Raw genomic sequence first — 22,684 nt, forward strand, 5'->3', positions numbered from 1 at the left:
CTGAACACCATGACATTATATTACATTTATTTATATAGCGCCAGCAGATTCCGTAGTGCTGTTATAACGAGGCAGTAAAATAATTTAAAATCATACACAATAGCAAACTGGTACAAAAATAGAAATGGACCATGTTCTTGAGAGTTTATAATCTAGACTGGGCTAGTTGTGGATAATATTTACCCCCCCCCCCGGGAATTGCAAACTAAAGTTGGCATGTTGCCCAGGTTCATGATGGTCTGAACCATGGTTATATAATTTTTCCTATTAATGGCTAAATAACATTTGCCTCCCACTAGGAAACACATCTTCTGAGCCAACTAAGGAAGGCAACAGGGATGAGGTAAGGAGGTATTGGGGTGGGAGAAAGGAATGGTGGGGAGAATATCCTCCCCTGGAAACAATCCTGCGGACACCCATGAAATCATATTATTGTAGCACATGTAGCCTTGAAAATGTGTCCATTTACGAAGAGAAAGTCTTTACCTAGAACTTTGAGTCTTTTAAATATCAATATACTAAAATTAACAAGAAAATAAAATGAAAAAGTTAACATGGGACCCTTAAGCATCATCATAAATAAATACTTCCCATTTGCCATTATTTTCCAATTTTCCAAGTATGAGGTATAATTAAATAAAACAGAGTTGTCTTTCTAATATAAAGGAATCTATATAATTTTATTTTAAAGTAAACATTGTATTTACTACAAGTAACCTCCTTTAAGATAAAGCAAGTGTAATTAGCAAACAAAACATAAAAGCACTTATATATCATTTAATATATTTTCTTAGTAATTATTCCTGATATGTGTGAAACAGTATATATATATATATATATATATATATATATATATATATATATATATACTGTTTTCACAAATATATCTTCTTGTAGTATTGTGAGTATAGGAAAGACATTACTTTTGACAAAATAATAATAATGCATATCAATAGTAACAAAAATGTTTTTATATATGTATTATATAAAAAATTAGGATAAGGTTGTGTTTTAATATATATAACATTCAAACAAAGCATTTTCATTTATTTTTTCTGTGTAAGTCATACATTTTAATCCTTCAGTATATTACATGCATATATGCATCTGAACCCTTATTTAGAGCCAGACAGAAAATCAGAACATTTGCTCTAGCAAAAGTATTAACTAACACATCACTCATGTAACAAAACTGTTATTCTTTATCTAATTAACTGTTATTTTTTCATGGTAATTGTTTGTTCTTTATGAAATCAATGTGTAATGAGCAATGAGTAATGATGTATAAGACCTTTATTTTGTATAGGACCTTATTACTAAATAGCTCAATTCCAGAAGAGACATTTTGACCTGCTTGGCAACAGACTGATCATTAAGTGTTTTATAAAAAATATTTTGTAGCAAATACAGTATTACACTATGTTGTTCTCCTTTATGCATATGCCACTTCAGGTATTCATTGCAAAGCTTGATAATCTAATCAAACCATTAACTGCTTATAGGATTATAATACAAACATATATTCATAACAACCACAAGCAAATCATTATGGACACAGTAGTGAACTTCTCCTCACTCCAGCTTTCTAAGGGCACTACACAGAATCCCAAGTTCACCTAAAGGAGAGAAAAATGAAATCATCATTCATGTTCAGACAGTGGCAGAGGTGGCACAGGTAGTCTGTTTTAGGGGCAGAGGTAGCACAGGCAAGCTGCCTGTTTCAAGGGTAGAGGTGGCACAGGCAGGTTGTTTCAGGGGCACAGGCAAGTTGCTTCAGGGGCATAGGTGGCACAGTCAAAATGATTCAGGGGCAGAGGTGGCACCCCTGTATGAGTGGCAACAGCCCCCCTTGGGTATGCAACTATTCATGCCCTCTAGTTCTTGTAATTAGAGTAAAATCAGATGACTTACCACTAATGGAGTCGGCCAGATTCTTCAGCTGCTGCATGTTGTCCAGAACCTCGATGCTTTGTGTGTAAGGGTTGTAGCGAACAGAGAAAGGACGAGGAATTGTAGCTGCAAATTTCCTATAGAAACATAATGTCCATAGCTAGCTCACAAATATATACATATTTCAAACAAAATAATGCAGTTATTCCAGCTTTAAGCCAATGCATTTCTTCGTCCAACAGCTTTGACATAAAAACAACGCTAAAGTCATAAAAAAATGTTTAAAAAATAAAGCCAGAATGGAGAAGCCATGTGTGAAAAACTAAGTACACTTTATGTTTCAATAGCTTTTGTAACCACATTTAGCAGCAATAACTTGAGGTAATCATTTTCTGTATGACTTTATCAGTCTCTCACACTATTTGTGGAGGAATTTTGCCCCACTCTTCTTAATAACGTTGCGTTAAATGTTTCAGATCATTAAGCAAAGTTTAGACAAAGAAAACCTGAGTAAACACAGAGTGCAGTTTTTAAATGATGATTTCATGTATCCAAGGAAAAAAGCTTTTCAAACAAACCTGATTCAATGTTAAAAAGTATTTGCCCCCTTAGTTACTAAAGCAACCAATTATCCACATTTAATTGGTAACTGGGTTCAATTTCACTAGATTTCACCAGGCATGATTACTGGCAGCCCTGTTGAATCTAAACAATAAATAAATAGAACCTGTCTCGCAAAGTGAAGTAGGCTAAAAGGTCTCAAAAGGCAGCACATGATGCAGCAAACTAAACAATTCAAGAACAAAGTCATTGGCATCTACCAGTCTGGAAAGGTTTACAAAGCCATTTCTAAGGCTCTGAGACTCCAGTGATCCATGGTGATCCATGGTGGCCGACTCATGCAAAAAGTCACAAAACAACTCAGACTAACGGGTTAAAAAACTGCAGGGCTCACTTTCCTCATTTAAAGTCAGTGTTCAAGGCCCACAATAAGAAAGAAACTGTGCAAAAATGGGACCCTTGGGAGAGTTGCAAGGCAAAAACTGCTATTGACCAAAAAGAAACCCAATGGCTTGTCTCACATTTCCCAAAACATCTTGATAACTCCCAAGACTCAAAAAGAGACAAAATTGGAACTTTTTGGAAGTCATGAGTGTCATTACATCTGGTGTAAAGTTAACACAGCATTCCGCAATGAGAACATAATGCCAACTGTCAAATACGGTGAAGGGAGTGTTATGGTCTGGTGCTGCTTTGCTGCTTCTGGACCTGGGAGACTTGCCATAATTGATGGAACCATGAATTCTGCTCTCTACCCAAAACCCTGAAGGAGAATATCCGGTCACCAGTTTGTGACCTAAAGCTCAAATGCAGTTGGATTATGCAGCAGGACAGTGATCAGAAGTACACAAGCAAGTCCACCTGAATGGCTCAAAACAAACAAAGTAAACTAGAGCGGCCTAGTCAAAGTCCTGAATCTGATTGCGATACTGTGTCGTGACCTTAAAAAGGCCTTCAATACGGCTAATTGAAAACATTTATGCCAAGATTTCTCCACAGTGATGTAAAAGGCTCATTGCCAGTCATCGCAAACATTTGATTGCAGTTATTGCTGCCAAGAATGGCCCAAACAGTTATTGGGTTTGGGAGGGGGGTGATTTTTCACATGGGTTACATAAGTTTTGATTGACTCTTTAATTTCAATAAGTGAAGTGATTATTAAAAAGCTGCATTTTGTGTTTACTCACATTGTTTTAGTTGGACGATAGAAGAAATCAGGAAGGGGCAAATACTTTATGCAGTGACATTTACTACAATCTTGAACTAAATGAGAACTAACCATCCCCACTTTGAATAGCAAATGATGTGTTATCTAAAAGTAATAAAGCAAGCAGAATGCCATATGAAAAATACATTAATACGTATTTAAATAAAAAAAATGTAATTTTATGTTCTAACCCTCATAACCTTTAATCATTTGGTAAATTCATTTAAAACAGATACTCCGAGATTTACCTCACTTTTTCCTTTGCATCTTCAAAACTGTCAGCAATGAAATAAACAGGTTGGAATTCTGTAATTGGATATTTTTGCAACGCAGTCTTCTCAGGTTCAAAGGGTTTAAACTCTGGTTTATCTGTCAAACAATACTGAGAAAAAAAATATGCTTTTTGTTTTACACTGTGCATGATGAAAGATAGACCTTTTAAATATATACATGGTGTGGCTAGATATCATTTTATGTATTCTGGTTAAGAAGAAAATGGTCCTTCCTAAAATGGTTTCTTCTTAAAATCTCATATACACCCGTTCTTTGTGAAAACATTAATTGCATAGTACTAGCGGTTCCACTTGCAGATTATGTTTATCATATAGGTACGTAGATACATGTAAGATATGACACTTGATAGCATACATTGTTTTATATGCTTATTTGCTGGTAAGAGGTATTAGTTAAGTGATTTTGACTTCTAATGACAGGACTTCTCATGGATGGAGGGAAGAAAGTGCATCCTGGACTGGCATCATTCTTTGTGGGGGTAATAAAAAAAAAGACATTTGTCAGACAACACACTCATGTCATGTCTAAGACACATTTTCAGGATGTTTCAAGTAGTGGCCCGAAATCTTTCAATCAAAGCCACACTGGAGGCAACTGCCCCCCTGCCCTTCTTATCAGCCCTACTCATACAATCATATCCTGTGAATAAATACATAATAGTGTCATTATATAGATGATGCAATGTTTAACATTTGTGTCATAGCGTTTTCATAGTTATAAGTATACCTGCAATTCGCCAAATGACGAAAGTAGGCCAGCTCCATACGCTTTCAGCTTATCCCCTTGCTTACATATTCCAAACTCTGCTGTAAACCAGTAAACCTATATAGAAGAAGGAAGATATATAATCACAGGTATATGCAAGGTAGGGTTACATAGTTACATAGTTACATGGGCTGAAAAAAGACATGCGTCCATCAAGTTCAGCCTTTCCTATATCTGTTAATTTGTTGCTGTTGGTCCAAAAGAAGGCAAAAAAACCCCCAGTTTCGCTCTTTCCAATTTTGCAGTAACCAGGGAAAAAAAATCCTTCTGGATCCCAAAATGGCAGTCAGATTTCTCCTTGGATCAATAAGATGTTTCCCCATAATTACAGATTATATCCCCGAATATTACTTCAGTACTTTGTAAAGAGGACTCATGATCCTTCAGCTCTTGGGTATCTACATGGGTTGTTACAGAATTTTATTCTCTCTCTTTTTCTATATGTAAATGAAAATGTCCTACTCCCTTGCACTCTTGTAAGAACTGTAAAAAGAGAGATGGTAAAAGAGAATAGGTGTAACTCATTTTTCACAAACCCTCATCTTTAGTTTTTTTTACACAGTTCACAATTACTAATATGGGCAATATTCTAAATGTAATGTGTATATTATGATGTGGTGCAAAATAAATAAACATTATATTTTCTTTATTCATTTACATTTTTATTTTAGAAATGTGCAGCATAAATCAAGGTTAAAATCTGTTCCAAGAAAATAACAGGCCTGCAAAGTGAAATATTTTACCGTAGCCAGCATTTCGATATACTCATCGGGAGCGCCAAGAGATGCCAATCCAATTTCCTGAAAAATGTATAATGCTTATAAAATCTTGATTTCATACAGTCAATATAAACACCAAAATATAACAATTTAAGCAATTTAATGCAGCGTAGTATAATCCTGTTTTACATAAGATTTTATGTTTGGAAAGACCTACATTTCCTATAGTAGTATTTTGTAGTCTATAGTCTGCAGTGATCTATAATTTGAGATTAACTATGCACCTTCACATGTGCTCATCTGAAAGTACTTTATTGGATCATTCAATAACTGGAATGGTGGACCAGTTATGGATTTTTGCCTGGTTAAATTGTGCGTCAAAAGAGGTAGATATATTTTGGCTGATCAGAGAATATAAACCATAGAGAAAGGAAAAGATAACAGTAAAAACCTAAGTAGGAAAAATCAGAATTTTTGTCTTGATAATCATTGATATTAATGGGGAAGATGACGATGAATTTACACAACATAAAACGTGTTAATAAATCAAACTATGCCTCTTATATACGTTCCTATCTATGTAAAGGTGCAAACAAATCATAAAGAAACAGTAAAGTTAGCTATTTTGCCAAGAAAAAACTAAATACTTACCTGAGAAAACTGAGCAAAACTGGGATCAGCAAACAAAGGTGCATGCCCCAATAACTCGTGACAAATATCTCTGTTGAAAAAGGCAACAATACTTTTAATAATAACTAGTATTTATATAGCACCTTTCTCACAGTGGGACTCAAAGTGCTTTTTGGAGCACACTCATGGAATTAACCGAATTGGAACTGGTCATGTGTTTTCAAATAATCATGTTTTATAAAGAGCTGCAGAATCTGTCGGAGCTTTATAAATAAAGTATAATAATAAGCAAAAATAAAGAAACCCCAAAACCTTTATGCCAAATACTAAATCTCCTGTCTTCCATGCACTTAAAGGCTTTAGGACAACAATGAAATATACTTACGGTTCAGGTGTGTACATGGGTTTTGACCAATGCCGAATATATTGCGTAGAGTGAAAAACCCGGAATGCCAATCCGGCTAGAAAATCCCGAGATGACAGCAAACCAGCAACAGGACGTAAACGGAAACCGGTGCAGGCTTTACAAGAAAAAATAAAAGGTTATTTAAAAAAATTATGTCAGAGAGCTCTTTAAATTCACCATAACTCCTTATTTTAATGTGATATTTCACCTCTTCTGCAGGAGTTTTATACGCTTCTAACTAAATGCAGCATTAGAAACATCATTCACAGTACAAACGAATACCCAATCATTAATCACGTTAATGCTTGCCCCACCTGTAATTTTTTGTACTTGCTTGTTTTGCAACACAAAAGTAGTTCTATTTTTTAAGTAATTTAACCTTCACAAGAATAAGTTGACAGGTCTACTAAAGTTTCTTTGTTTAGCATATTAGATAGGGCAATTTATGTTTTATCTATGTAGATACAGTCTGGTTTTAATACCTCGTGTTTCTATTTTCAGAAAACTGTTGTTTCTTTACATTGACATTTCTGCTGTGTAATGCAAAAAACTTTATGAAAGGATCTTCAAACTGCTCCCACAAAGATGGAAGCATACCATTGTCCAAAAGTTTGCGGAAGGTCCTTTTTTATTCCAGCATGACTGTGCCCCTGTGCAAGGTCCGTAAGGACATGGTTGGATGAGTATGGTGTGAAAGAACTTGACTGGCCCGCACAAAGCCCTGACCTCAACCCCATTGAACACCTTGTGGGATGAAATGGAACGGAGAATACGATCCAGACCCTTTTATCCAACATCAGTGCCTGACCTCACAAATGCTCTACTAAATGTATGGGCAAAAATTCCCAAATAAACACTCCAGAATCTTGTGGAAAGCTTTCCCAGAGCAGTGGAAGCTGTTATAACTACAAAGGGGATACCAAGTGCATATTAATGTCTCTGTATTTAGAATATGGTGTCATAAAAGTCCCTGTGGGTGTAATGGTCAGTTGTCACAATACTTTTGTCCATAAAGTGTATGTTGATGGACATCTTGACCAGCCACAATATCACAACATATCAACAATCTCCAGATAAAGGATGTTTTCTAGAAAGAAGATAAATCCAAGTTTTTGTCAATGCTAACCTACATTACTGTATACAGAACTGCAGGATGTATTTTTAAATAAGACCTAATCTAACAGTTTGCAATAAATGTGCACCGTGTCACCTACTTTGTAGGAAATTAGACACATCTTCAAGCTGAGGGATGTTGTTTTCATTATATCCACAGTATTCTTCCAACAATGGGAACACATGGTTATGCTCATAGCAGGCATGCGTGGGATACAGAGTTTTCAACTCCTTGTACACCGTGCCCCATGTTTTCTTCTCCTGCTCAGTGTATGTCACATGAGGAATGGGTTGACCACTGAAAACAAAGGTTATGTCTGTCTGTTATAATTATGTATATAGTATTCCACTTCACTTTCACAATCCAAGGATTAGGAATCCTAAACTCTAAACTCTCATATATATACACTACAGTTCAAAAGTTTGGGGTCACTTAGAAATGTCCTTTTGGGGGGGGGCACATTTTATCCATTAAAATAATATGTAATGGATCAGAAATACAGTGTAGAAGTTGTTAATGTTGTAAATGACTATTGTAGCTGCAAACGGACACAGAAGCCCTTTATCAGTGACCACCACTCCTGTGCTAACCCAAGTTTAAGTTTAAATGGCTAGTTGTAATTATGCTAGCACAGCTAGAATTTCCCTTGTTTTCCATGAAAAACAGCTGATCCCAAACTTTTGAACAGGTAGTATACTTATATATATATATCATCATTTTACACATTTGTTAAAAATGGCAGTTCATTATGTTTTGAGACTTATTATTTATTTGTACATTGTTTCAAAACGTAAAACAAATGCTGTTGGAAATAAAACAGTGATGCCTTACAGTTATAAAATGGTAGTAAAAATGATAAATAAACCATAACTAATATTATACATTGCAGATAGGTGGAAAGGTTTGAAGGTATATGGTAACACAACTTCATCATATCTCCTGGCCAATGGATATATTAAAAAAAAGGATCACAGCTAAACATCAAGGTTTTCATGGACATCATCAGTGTAAAAGTTCATCATGAACATTGATCTGGTAGACCAACAGTAACAATTTATAAAGGAGCGCCTTACATAACATGTAAGACACTTTATTTTAACAAAACCTCTGCAGCACTACTTATTTACAGTAAGCAGCTGGAACAGCTCAGTAAAATATGTAGATTTTTTTATTACTGTTTATAGCTGAAAGCAATGTCAGCGAATTCTTTGCGCCGTGCTCGATATACTTGATCAGTGAAACCCTACAAACAAAAAGAAAAAAAAATAATTATCATACTCATCCATCCCTATAAAACATGTATTGCTAGTTGACTCTAATGTGTGGTCTCATTGGGATGGCAACCTGACCAACAAGGCAAGCGCAAAAAATGCAGCGGTGTCTGAGGAGCCCATGAGGGGCCTGGGCTGTTCAGGGCATATGGACAGTATGGGCAGAGGGGGGTTCTCACGAGAGCCCAAACCATGGAAGCTCACAATGTGATCCAGGTCTGAAATCCATCACTGTACTGTCACCACTTTTATACATAGAGATATTACACAAGTAATGAAACAGAAAAACATCATTTTGTGATGCAAATGCTAATTACAGTTCTCAGAAAGATAGGGGAAAAAGCAGATCACACGGCAGTTTGTCATCAATACAAATTTACATGTATATTTAGATATGGAATAAATCGTAGCGCATGTTTATCTCCTCATCTCTTAGCACCCTTTTGAAATATTATTCTGAAATGATGAATCACTGTGTACAATACCTAATGCATATTGGATTAGCCACAGTACAAGTGACCAATTATCTATAATTGCTCTAGCCCAATTAAAGTAATAACACCACTTTCACAGTCTGAATTGATCCCCGTATCTTCATCAGAAATGAATATAGTTCGGGGTTTTTTTTTGCTTTGTTTTCTAAAGCAATCAATAAACAGAATTGAATGCACCTGAACTTCTCATCAGATGTCTGTGAAAACACATGAAATTAGGCTACTTATGGTAATAATAATGCATATTTTTGGAGATATGACATCATAAAGGACAGCTTTTATTTATCATTGCAAATTGGTGGGGACACCGTCTTGTATGGCTGCTGAACCTGTTAAGGGCCGAATGATTGCCTCTGTCCATGAAGAGTATGCGGCCTGTAACTTCACAAATCACAAATTTTACATGGTGACATCTCAAATATATAAAAGATATGGTATTGGAACTGTTTCTATGATCGACAACTTATGAAGTCATCACGCTTGGCATGCAAATTACTATTAAACGTGATCATAAGTGCCTTTTTTCAGAACGGGATCTTTATCAGGCATGATGTTAGATAACACAGCAATAAGAAAATGTTTCTTACAAATCTCTCATTTTTCATTAACCATTTTAGTAACAACCTCTACATGGAATATGTGGTTGGCAAAGTGGACTGCATGTTGCAGAGAGTTCAGAGGAGAGCTACAAAAATGTTTTTTAGGATAGAAATTATCAGGAAAGACTAAGAGATCTTAATGTGTATAACCTGGAGGAAAGAAGAGAGGTGCAATAGAAACATTTACACACTTAAAGTGATTTAGCAAAGTACAGAAGGCAAGCTTATTTGAACGGAGGAGCAAGTAGTCATATTATATATATATATTCATACTTGGAAACTCTCTGGGCTTGACCCTGGGTCTCTGGGTCACTTTCCTCTTTCTCCAGGGCATCAGAGCTTGACCAAGCCTACGTCCTGTCTTCTCCCCCTCCTAATAACTGCCAACTGGGGATACCGGTGCCCATATGGCAATCCCGTCCACTTACATGGCTACCCCCACCCCAAAAACAAAGTCTCTCCCTGTCAAGAAATAATATTAATACTTACGTTCTGGAGAACCATTACATCCTTCGCCACTCCTCAGGAGAAGTAGAGAAGGATGTCATGGTTCTCCAGAACGTAAGTATTAATATTATTTCTTGACAGGGAGAGACTTTGTTTTTCCTAAACCCAGGAGAACCCTATTGCAAATGTAATAAATGTTAGGTCAACAAAAAAATGCCACGTTTTTTTTAATTTGTTTCGTACTAGTCATCACTAGGGGTCAGTGGACATGTAGAATTTGGTTCTTCACTTGTACCGTGCATTGTAAGTTATGCTGTTTTCAAATTATAATTTGTGTGGTTTTACAATATGGAGTTTTGCCCCTATTTTAGCTGCTTGCTGCAATCTGGGGATCGAAATCAGAGCTCTGCAGAAACTATAAAGAACTTTTTTTACACAATAAATATTACTTTGTATTGAAAATACTACACTATAATATTTTCGTTGTCTTCTCTTTATGGTTCTGCATCTCCAATGTTTTGTGTTTCATTACAAGTTAGCCATGAATTTAGCCATGAATTAATATTACCATTTATAAAGGAAACAGACTATTCCAAGAGTTCATTGTTCTACTATTACTGTGTGATGCATGCTACATATACTGGATAAAACTGTGAAACTTTTAAGCAATATGATGCTTACAGGGTGGTCAGAATCTAGCTCTGCTCCATAGCTCAGGATTTGATTGGCAAACTTATCCAGGTCCTGTATAGTCCGTGGAAACCATGGAACTGTAATAGAGAAATAACTAATTACTTACAAATGCAATCTCAAGTAAAGCTTTAAAAAAAGTTTCTGTGGTTTTAGTACTTGCTAATGCTAGTAATTAAACAATATGAAACATTAGCTCCCTCCAGGTCTATCTGGCTGACTCTCTTCTAGATAATTAGTAGAAAACCTCTAACACATCAATATTTATTGGAGTTTTTTTCTTGAAACCCATAGGCTGGGTGATTGGCTAGCATGTGGATCCAGTATACTAATGGAGTAAAGCTTTGGTAATAATAGTATGTCTTTGTTTTAAATTATAAAATACAAAAATGTTCTGGTACAGGTGTATTGATTGAGATGAAAATTCTCCATGACCATTGAGTATTTTGCTGAATAATTTACCCGTGATCTAAGTCCTGTAGCGTATGTTGTTGTTTTTTCACACAAAATCAATACACAAGGTCATTAAGTGAACAGATGTATTTTCCCACTGTTATGGAGAGTAGTATATGGATCCACCTTTTGTAATTTACAATGGTTAAAAGAGGTGGGGAAACAGAGCTGTACAATTAGATAACCAGTAGATGGGGCCACAGAGCTGCTCTTACGTAGGACCAGGTCATAACTGGACCTCCTTTTGCTATGCTACTAAGTAGAGCTCTTGGGCGCCTACAGAAAGATTCAACTTGAAGTCTAGGATGCTGCTTCACATTACAATCAAACACAAAGTTTCATACCAACTACAAATAACATAAACGTATATACATACATACTTTACCGCAACCTCCTCAAGCCCCAGTCTTCAGCTCAGGTGGTCTATTATGTGGCATGTAGAGGTGACATTGCTAACCTTTAACTATAGAACAGGCATCCATGTTTTGACAGTGTACCAATGTGTAATAAATAGAATTATTCTACAATGTTATTCTGGTCCTCATACAAAGCTTGTATAATAAAAAAGCAGCTAGTAGCTTCCTAGTGGTGATCACCTGTTCTATTTAAATCAATATCTGGGTATTTTTTGCTAGGTTGCAAGGTAATTTTAATACTTATACTTCAAGTATCCAATATGCAAACTGATTGTTATAACTGTGCAAGATCCTTTGCCTTGAAGAACATGCAGTGTAAATCTAGACCTAAACATGAAATGGATCAGAAACGCAGTGTAGATGTTGTTAACATTGTAAATGACTATTGTAGCTGAAAACAGCTGATTTCTACTGGAATACATTCATAGGCGTACAGAGGCCCTTCATCAGCAACCATCACACCTGTGTTCCAATGGCATGCTGCGTTCACTAATCCAATTTTAAAAGGAGAATGGATCATTAGAAAACCCCTTTGCAATTCTGTTAGCACAGGCAGGCATTTCCTATATATATATAGAGTATATATAGAGAAAGATAACCACAGCTTCGGTGGCAATCTTGTGCTCACTCACTTGCAATAATATCGTTCTGATGCAGCATGGATTCTGTGGAGCTTAAAGTGGCATGAAGCAAAAAAGCAGAGCTGGAACCTAGAATCAAGGACATTTTGGAGGAAGGAGACGACAGACAAAGCAATCATTCGATGCAAATGAATAAAAACAATAAATAAGCATAAGCCAAATTATCAACCAACAAGGAAGCCATTCAGGAAAAGCATATTTATCTACTGCATGTACACATGTATGTATACATACATACCAGAATGGTACCAATTGTAGCCATTCTGCAAAAAAAAATCAGTTACAACTAAATTAGTGCATATAATTATAATGACCTTAATATATTTATGCTCAGATCACAACTGATACACTTTAAATAAACATGTTATTTTTATAGACAAAATCTAAATTAACACCTGATAAATTAACACATGCCTGTAAATGATTACTCACATGTTATATATTTCATTAGCAACCATTATGTTGTTTTGTTTATTATAAATTATTGAATTGGTAAGTCGTTAAACAGGCAAAGATAGGAATGTAGCCACACAGAGATATTTACCCATTATCCCAACATGCATTATTCGGGGAAAGCTTTAAATATTATCTTGTAAGTTAAGCAATTGAAGTTTAGAATTTTTACAAAATCAGAAAAACATTGGTCATGGATTGTATCCAATCTATGGTAAATGTAACTCTTTTTCCATCGTCACTAAATAAGCCACATACTGTAAATGGGCTGACCGGTTGGCTTGGCACGCAGCATACTCTTTGCTGCAGACCACCAACCCCAGCATTAACCTAATAGAAGGAAAACCTACCACGATCTGGAAAATGGCATTTCTACCCTTGATTCTTATTGCGTATAATGCTAATTCCCTATACATTCTATAAACGATAAGAACAACCTTAGTCAAGCCAAGCTGGGGGTCCTGAGTCCAAAGGGCCAGTAAACCGTAGCGTATTTGGCAGAGCCCTGTATACCTCCCACTATTTGCATTGACCTTCCTGGCTATATTTTACTTTACAGGCTAATTGAATTTTGTGATATTAAAGCATCTCCTTGTTGCTGTTATAGTACCATCATTATCTAACTATGATAATTAGGACCTTTTCTGACTTTAGCAACCAAGTAATTGGTTGTTTGTCTCCGGCCATGTATGGAGCTGGATATGATAAATGAACATTTTCTCAGTGAAGTGTACAATGAAACTATTCATGGATGGCTCTAAAAACAGACGTCCTTTGAAACAGTCACTGTACTGGATGAGATATAGCACACAACCTATGTCCTGTTCTTGACTTGCATTATCTCCATCTCCAATGTAACTTAGTTAGCCAGTACTTGATTACTTATAAATATTGGAGGGCTGTCATGGTTATCATTCATATATTTAGCGTAGCAGACTGACTGTCTTCTGGATTGACTGTAAATCATAAAGCCAAGCTGGTTTAACACTGACCCTTAGTGACAACTAGAGGATGTGTGTTGTCTCTTGACCAATAAATATTGATTTGATACTTAAAGCTAAAAGGAGCTTTTTATTAGCTTGGGATGAACACCCAAGTAGTAGACAAATTAAACCAGGGGTCAGGTATCTAAATTCTGCAGTTGTGTCAAGAGAAAAAACTGACATTTTTGGAGCATGTGCACACCATCCAAGAGTCACATTTATATGCAATTATGGAATAACTTAGTTAAGCCTATGTCTCGACATTCAACATTATTAGAAGGACCCTAAGGGTTTCCTTAAGTGACATGTGAGTTCAAATATGTAGACAAAAATGCTCAGAGCTGTCAAATGCTTGTGCCAATGTCTAAGAAAGGCTGACAATGTTGTGAAGCCTTTGACGTGATTTTTTTTTTTTTAAAAAACCATTATATTCATTATCAACCTTTTAAAATGCAAAAAAGTAAAAACAAAATGTTGAAGGAAATTGAATACAAATAATGGAATATTTTTATTTGATAAATATGGAGTAATCCCTCTGTTTTAAATTAATCCTAAAACCTAACCGTTTCACATAGTTAAAAATGTTAATATAATCTGCTGTGATGAGCTTTTGTCGTCTGGAAGGATCATTTAGCTATATATGAAAAAACAAATTAGCGAGCACTGCCCTGATGTGGCATTACAGTAGCCTGCTTAGGATGTTGTTTGCTACTGCAGATCCTGTGCATAATTACATTTAAGCGTGCGTGTGGAATAAGAGGATGAATGGGATATTTGTTCAGCAGAGATATAAACAATTTTGGTTTGAGTTTAGTAACATGTATGCATTGTGCAGCATTAGGAAATCCAACACCGGATGGGAAAAATAAATGAAAAGAAATAAACATGTTTTTTTGTTATTTAGGTCATGGTAACCCAATTACAGCTGCCTGCCATTAATTATGCTTCAAAAATTAAAAAAAATACGTTAACAGAAGGGGAAGTTTCATACTTGCCATATTTATCATTTTTTTCTTTTTTTTGTGACGATATACACTTATTTGAAGTATTCCTTCAGGTCTCAAATGTGGTGTTCTGTATTTACAGTATTGCATCAATTAATTCTAAGAAGGGTTTTCTTTTATTAAACTTTGTAAATATACTAAGTGGGAGAGAGGTGGCGAAAAACAACATTATGGGGTTTATTCACTAAACTGCGACCATAACCTATACATTATCCAGAGCCAACCTCAATGAATGCATCATTTTTTATTATGGACTACATTTTTAAATATAACATAAATAGTCACAGGCATCTGTGTAACCTTGGAATTGCTAGCAGATGTATATATATAACCCTGTCCACAATGCCAAAGCAGCGGCCACTGATTGGAACTGCAACATGCAGTCATTTAGTTCCTTAGCATATGGAAATAAAGGAATAAGAAAGCATGCACATTCAAATTCTCAGATGCACATACATGCACATTTGCGGCATGCATGGGTATCATGCGTATTTAGTATACGGTTAACTGGAGAACTTATACTGTATGAATACTTTCTGTGAATGAGCCTGTGATTGTTGTAGACTAAAACATCTGTTATGCTCAGATATCCAGTGGTTGAATGAGGATGATAAGATTTACAATTCACGCTTACTTTTATATCAGCAAAAAATGAGAATTAACAGAAATCATGAAAAAGACAAAAGCTTCTTAATTGTGCGAACATCTGGTTGGTTTGGAATCATGTGTTAGGTTTATCTAAATCGTGGTTGTTCTAACAAAGTCCATGATCCAGCAATGCGCTGTGAGATACCAGTCACTGGGTCATGCCACCCATCACTGGCATGTAGTACTCACCTCTTTCTAATTGCTGGGTCACAGGAAAAACAGTATAACACACTGATTTAGATTCTATCGACCCGTTTAATGGATTTCTCAAAATGTGATGTATGAAATGTAAAAGTAAACCTGCACACAGTGTTCATATAACCTCACCAGCATCCTTTTTCTTGTCTCTGGAAAGTTCATGTACAGTTGCTCCAATGTCATGTCTCAGACACCTGACAATCTCATCTAGTGCAGGAATGCTCTTGTTGTCTAAGTTGATGAAGAACTGGTATTCATCTTTGTTTAGACGAGAAGGTCGGGACTCTATGTGCGTCAAGCTAATATCTCTTTCCTGAAATGTAATAGGACATTAGTACAGCAAGGTTAAAAATTCTATGAATGTATATAAATATATATATATATATGTATGTATATGTATATCACACACTTGGACATTTAAGCTAAGTGTGGCATTTTATTGAAAGTGCATGTTTAAATCAAACACTTGCCCCATCTAGTGGTTATAGTAGTAACACACACTCTTGAGAAAGGCTCATTGAGAGCCGAAACGTTGGACCTTTACTAAGCCAATAAACTTTATAAAAAGTTGAGTGCATCAACTTTATTTGCATGCTGTATATACTTTTTGGATTGGTAGCACCCGGGTATATTACAACTATAATACCATATCTTTTGTGTGTATATATATAGATATATATATATATATAGATAGATAGATAGATAGATAGATAGATAGATAGATAGATAGATAATCTATATATATATATATATATATATATATATATACCAAGAGGAACAGAGCGAGAAAAATGTTTCTCAATCTCATGCTGCATGTGGAATTTCCTGATGGCTCTGCGGAAGCATGAAACTATGATATTTCTAGGTTACTTTTAAATCCATGTGTGCGAATCTAGGGAAAACATTTATCCAATTGCTCAAACATATATTTGTATAAAAACAACAAGGGAAATACCATTTATGGCTTATTGAATACATTCCTGCTTACTGATCCTTTCTATTCCACAACCTTTTCACCATTGTTTTGTGATTTCTCTATGACATTTTTTGGATTCTTATTTAAATCACATTGCATGTTGAATAAAATGAGGAATTGGTTGATGTGGTGATTGCACTAGTTTTACTAAATACCAAACAGCAAATGTGTAACATGCAGTCTTTGTTACTTCATTGAGTGAAAAAAGAAAGAGCAAGTAAAAACAGAAGGGGCGGATGCTCATCCTGGGGAACTATTGGTCGGCTGATACTTGTGCTACTCCAACAGTCTATAAATCAATATGTTTGGTGAAGGTGGGATCCACCCTCCAATGAATTGCTTAAGCCATGGCGTGTGTTCAAAAGCCATCTGTAGCTTATTATTAACAAACACGTGATCATATCCTCCCCTTCTATTAAATATAACATCAGAAGGAAAACACAAATGACCCATGATATTACAACACCAATTATTAACCAAAGAGTCAGAGAACTGTGAACGTACATTATACATGAGTACATTCATGATTTATATATCTGTCACAAATGTAGTTCATCAATATTATTTGATATTGTAGAATACTAATATTCTACAATATCAAATTGAGGGAAACTCGAAAACTTGATAGAGCCATTATTTTTTTTTCTATATGAAGTAGTAGTTGCAATTAATAGTCAGCCAGTGGTCAGATGTATTCTTATAGCTGGTATGTAGATTATACTAAGGGTTAAATTATTCAAAAAATTTGTTCTAACAAAGGCACTGTCCTGGGAGAAACATAAGTGAACTATTTGTTTGACATCTAAACAGTATGTGCACATACCCTAGATAATAATTACTAGCCCCAGAAAATAGGCAGAACAGGGTCAATCAACAAAAAAGGCTGTCCTCATGTGGCGTGCTGTGGGTATTGTGGATGTACTCAAAAGAAACAAGAATAATGCAGAAGTATTCACAGAAAAAATAGAGCTGCAGAAACATTTATCTTCCTCTGTGAATCCATCTTCAATATTCTGGCCTCTTGGAGTCCTTACGCTAAAGGGACTCACGGCATGCCTCATGGGGTAGAGGGTGTGTGGGAAGGCGCCACCCTTTTGCGGAAGTACCTAGATAACAAAGCTGATACCCGGGAGAAGGAGAAAGAAGGAGAAGGTAGGGATACATTAGGAGAGAGAGTGTGAGAGAATGAGAAAGAGTGTGAAAGCAAGGAAATGCAAATGAAGATCCGGAGCTCTCTGCTTCACTTTCATTTGTTTCAGTGGGGGTCTCTTCTTATTTTTGGACATTTATATGAATCATCGAACTTGGTAAATTTTGTTAAAATTTGTACGAATCCGAGTGCACAAGTCTACAGCACACCAAATGCATACTGGTCCCCCAAAAGAAGATGCCTTGGGGCGGCAAATCACTACACCTGTCAAGTGCCGTCTGGGACCCGCCAGGACCCATGTAATGGCCAGCTCTGGATGTGTGGGAACATGGCCTATTCTTGTCAGTGTTAATATAAAAGCAATGGCATACTATTCTCTGCTTCTGTTTACAAGTCTTTAAAAAACATGTTACCCTGTCTGATAAGAGTCAGCATTTGTTTACTGGGCAGAGAAATATAGTCAGGTGGATATGATGGCCAATGTTAGCGTCCTTGTATAATGTTTGAATAGTTAGAATACAAACATTAACATGTTGAACATTATCCTGTCTGCCATGTATCATATGTGCAGGATGTGCAGGAGAACAAGCTTTGAGAAAAAAAATGAATTTATATTAAATATGGGAACATATGCTATTCCATCTGTACTAAGTTATTACAGCACTTGCCAACCATATTGTACATCCTATAAATGCCTAAACCTTTCTGAACCATTATAACTACTGCAAACCTCAATGGAAGACAGTATGACAATAGTAGGACATTAAGATGATAAAGTAGGCAGTACGAGGGCATAGGGGGTAAATGAAATATCTTAGAAATGCAAGGATGATGTTTAAAATGAGAAAAGACATTTTGAAGACAAAGGGGTAAATAAAAGAGGTATGGCAGAAAGAGAAGGCTACATGAAGGAAGATGGTCAAATAATAAGGACAAATTAGGACTAAAAGGTTTAGAGATCTTTGAGGAGGATTAATAGTAATTTTTGCCAAGAAAAGAACTTAGAAGGGTAATGGCTGAAAATGTGAAAAGTGGAATACGAGATAAGGATGAAGACTATCATGAAAAAAACATATATTCTTACCTCAAATATGCGCAAGACTCTGGCTAATGCTCCAACTTCTTCTTTTAGTGTAAAGATCAAAGAAATTCTATTATCTTTTGTACTTTCTTCGATATAGTTGGACTCCTGTAATTAATAACATTAAACAAATACATAAATAAATATGAGCTATGTGCAATGTGGTGATATAGGTTATATGGCAAATGTTAAGGAAAGACACATCTGTGACACACATGACCCACTTTAAGCTTTCAACAGTAAAATGGATTTGTTGCACCACTATCAACAGCTTGTCATCTCAGCAGGTACCGTTATGACAAATCATCAAAGCAACATTTTTCAAGATTTTGTTTTATATATATTATATATATATACCAGAGATCTTCAAAGTGGCATAACCATCCCCCTCTTCCTGATACTAATGCTTCTATCTGGGTTGTATAGGCCAGACCTATTTTAGAGTATTTGGTAGCATTTTGAAGTGTCAATCTCCATAAGTATATTGACAGCCTGAAGAAAGGTCAGAGATGGACTACTAAATAGTGGCTTGCTGGATAAATGGACATCAGGAAAAATGGGCAAAATAGATGAGCCAAACAGTATTTATCTGACTTATATGTTTCTGTGTTGAAGTCAATGCAGGATTAATGTGAAAATGTATACACCCCACATATACAGTATGTCCTGAAATCCCTACTGTAGGATTTCTGTTGGCTTCCATGTCCTCTAGATTGTAAGCTCGTTTAAGCAGGGCCCTCCTCACCTGTTGTCTCTGTAAGTCAATTTGTTATGTTAAGTACTACTTGTTATGTCTACCCATTGTACAGCGCTACGGAATTTGATGGCGCTATATAAAACAATAAATAATAAATAATAATAATGTCCAAACTACTGTTCTTACTATTAGCAATATTTCCCAGAGACACAACTGAGTAGAAGACAAACTCAACTGAGAAAGGGGCGTACATAGTAGCTTGGCTTATTATAAGTCATCACTCAGGGGTATATCAGATTTTTGCCCTCTTCTATTGTAAGACTTTGCCGTATTCATTCAGCTTGATCCTATTCTTGAGGAAAGAAGCTATCAGGCCTATCTTGCGTAAAAGATGTGTTATCATTTGAATACAGAGTTAAACACTACTATATTGCAGTTCATTGTTATTCTTAAAAAAATTAAAATCTAAATGAAAGTGAATATTAAAATAAATACTATGCACTAATAACTACCACATTTATACATAAATAAATATGAGCATGTTAAAAACACACTGATTCGACCATCTGTGCAGATTTAGGGGCATAGGGGAAACTTTCATTGTTTTGTGATAATTAAAGTTAAGTTATAATGTTAAATATCTGATATCTGTCGTATGCTTGTCTGCTCTTTAAGATGTAACCATATTTCTCATTACAGCTGCACTTTTCCTGAATTTAACAGACCATATTCTCGGGGCAAGAGCATTATTGCACATGACAAATATGCTCTGGACAATATGTAGGAAAGAAAATGTTTGCAATAAAAAAAATAAAGTTTTTAATACAAATAAAAGTGTAACATTGTCAATAGATTAAATGTATATGAATTCTTTTAAGGTTTATGTACATTACATAGACAATAATGATTACATTGTCAAAACACTATGCTGGATCTTTCATCAGTAAGCTTGAATCACACATTATACAGGGTCTACTTGGCCTTTTTTGCTGATGAAACCTGCTAATGTTGCCCCTTCATAATGAATATGCACGTTATGGAGCTGAAAACTATCCTGACAACTCTCCCTTGCATAAACCCCAGAGTATACCTGCCTGACAGATGGAGAATAACCTGGTTAAAGAATACAACTATTTATAAAAAAGGTTTTTTCTGTAGATGTACGCATGCAAAAATCCAGTATAGTCCACTTACGTAAGTATGTCCTCCATTCATTTTGCAGGTATCTGCATTCATCTCGTTGGTGTTCTGGAATGATCAACGTTGTACAAGTGAAAAAGCTCAAAGGTCGGTCAATGCACCTGAGTTCTGACTGAAGTCTGAAATGTCAATGTTGTTGACAGTATATAAAGCCTGGCATATTTTTTATGCAGTAACAACTTCAAACACCCACTATCCCATTCCCTGCGAATCACTGCTTTGCATTAGGGGGTGCTGCCTTCACGTGACTTTCGAGATCCCACCTCACACCTCCAGCCACCGCCTTCTCATGGTATTCAGCTGCAGACATGGAAGGCCACACGTGGTTCCCATCAAGACAACAAACTACAGTCTCCATGGGCTCTGGGACTTTTTTTGATGTTCTGCAAAATGGTTTTCAAAAACATGTGGCTTGCATCAATTTGACATTCCCTGCTATTTACTGTGTGCAATTAAACTAGTCTGATTTGGGGACAAAGTCGGAGGTTTGCTGTGTGCAAAGCACAGACTATTTGTCGCACTCAACAAGGGATAAGCCATACCTAGGAATTTTCTAAATAAGCTGATCGTACATCTCTTCTAAATAGTAACTCTTTAATACTCCATCACAGTTACTCTAAGTGATAACCAAAAGGTTAACTGACTAAACAGTCCTTTTAAAAACTATAATTTCCCAGGAGTAATAGATATTGTGAATTAAGTTGCTGTATTCAAGCTGTGATTTCAACTGAGATATCCCAAAATGATTGGGATGGCCAGATATCATTAAAGAACAATATAAGAGGTGTCACCATCAGACTGAGTGACCTTTATCATTCCCCCTAAACCCTGAAACTCAAAGAGGGGTTTTAATTAAAGAGGAGTTTGGCAAGAAAGTTGTGGTTTCAAATCAATGAAGCATTCCATACTTTTAGCAAATCTCTGCTACTATTTCTCCTTTTTTTACCAGTTCCTTTTTGTTTGTAATTTGTCCCTTTATAATGCATAGTTCAATGGGTGAAAAGACCTAAAAAAAGTATTGTCAATTTAAATATGCATTATATACACTCACTGGCCACTTTATTAGGTACACCTTGCTAGTATCGGATTGAACCCCCTTTCGCCTTCAGAACTGCCTTCATTCTTCATGGCATACATTCTACAAGGTGCTGGAAACATTCAATTAGTACTAAGGGGCCCAAAGTGTGCCAGGAAAATGTCCCCCACACCATAACACCACCACCACCAGCCTGAACCGTTCATAGAAGGCAGGATGGATTCATGTTTTCATGTTTTAAGTCTGACCCTGCCGTCTGAATGTTGCAGCTGAAATCAAGACTCATCAGAATAGGCAACATTCTTCCAGTCTTCCATTGTCCAATTTTGGTGAGCCTGTGCCAACTGTAGCTTCAGTTTCCTGTCCTTAGCTGAGTGGCACTCGATGCGGTCTTCTGCTGCTGTAGCCCATCTGCTTCAAGGATTGACGTGTTGTGCATTCAGAGATGGTGTTCTGCATACCTTGGTTGTAATTAGTGGTTATTTGAGTTACTGTCATCTCGAGCCAGTCTGCTCATTCTTCTCTGACCTCAAGACATTTTTGTTCACACAACTGCCGCTCACTGGATATTTTCTCTTTTTGGACCATTCTCTGTAAACCCTAGAGATGGTTGTGCATGAAAATCCCAGTAGATCAGCAGTTTCTGAAATACTCGGACCAG

The 22,684-nt window shown here is 36.1% G+C and overlaps 1 protein-coding gene across 2 annotated transcripts; it reads right to left on the reverse strand.

The window, feature by feature from the left end:
- Positions 1-1,217: 1,217 nt before the first annotated feature.
- Positions 1,218-21,196, reverse strand: PAH (phenylalanine hydroxylase). Of its 2 annotated transcripts, XM_053462901.1 has the most exons (14): positions 20,982-21,196; positions 19,094-19,198; positions 16,013-16,196; positions 12,589-12,666; positions 11,079-11,167; positions 8,762-8,829; positions 7,687-7,883; positions 6,452-6,587; positions 6,088-6,157; positions 5,461-5,517; positions 4,679-4,774; positions 3,907-4,040; positions 1,912-2,027; positions 1,218-1,616 (listed from the first exon to the last, which is right to left on the reverse strand). In XM_053462901.1, exons 1-14 carry the CDS (start codon positions 21,021-21,023, stop codon positions 1,573-1,575), a joined length of 1,416 nt encoding a protein of 471 aa, XP_053318876.1. In that variant the 5' UTR covers positions 21,024-21,196; the 3' UTR covers positions 1,218-1,572. The 2 variants fall into 2 exon arrangements, with proteins under 2 accessions (XP_053318876.1, XP_053318877.1); XM_053462902.1 differs by lacking the exon at positions 12,589-12,666 and having other exon boundaries at positions 20,982-21,195.
- Between the last annotated feature and the right edge of the window lie 1,488 nt (positions 21,197-22,684).

This window comes from Spea bombifrons, chromosome 4, assembly GCF_027358695.1.
Source record: "Spea bombifrons isolate aSpeBom1 chromosome 4, aSpeBom1.2.pri, whole genome shotgun sequence".
Lineage (NCBI taxonomy): Eukaryota > Metazoa > Chordata > Amphibia > Anura > Pelobatidae > Spea > Spea bombifrons.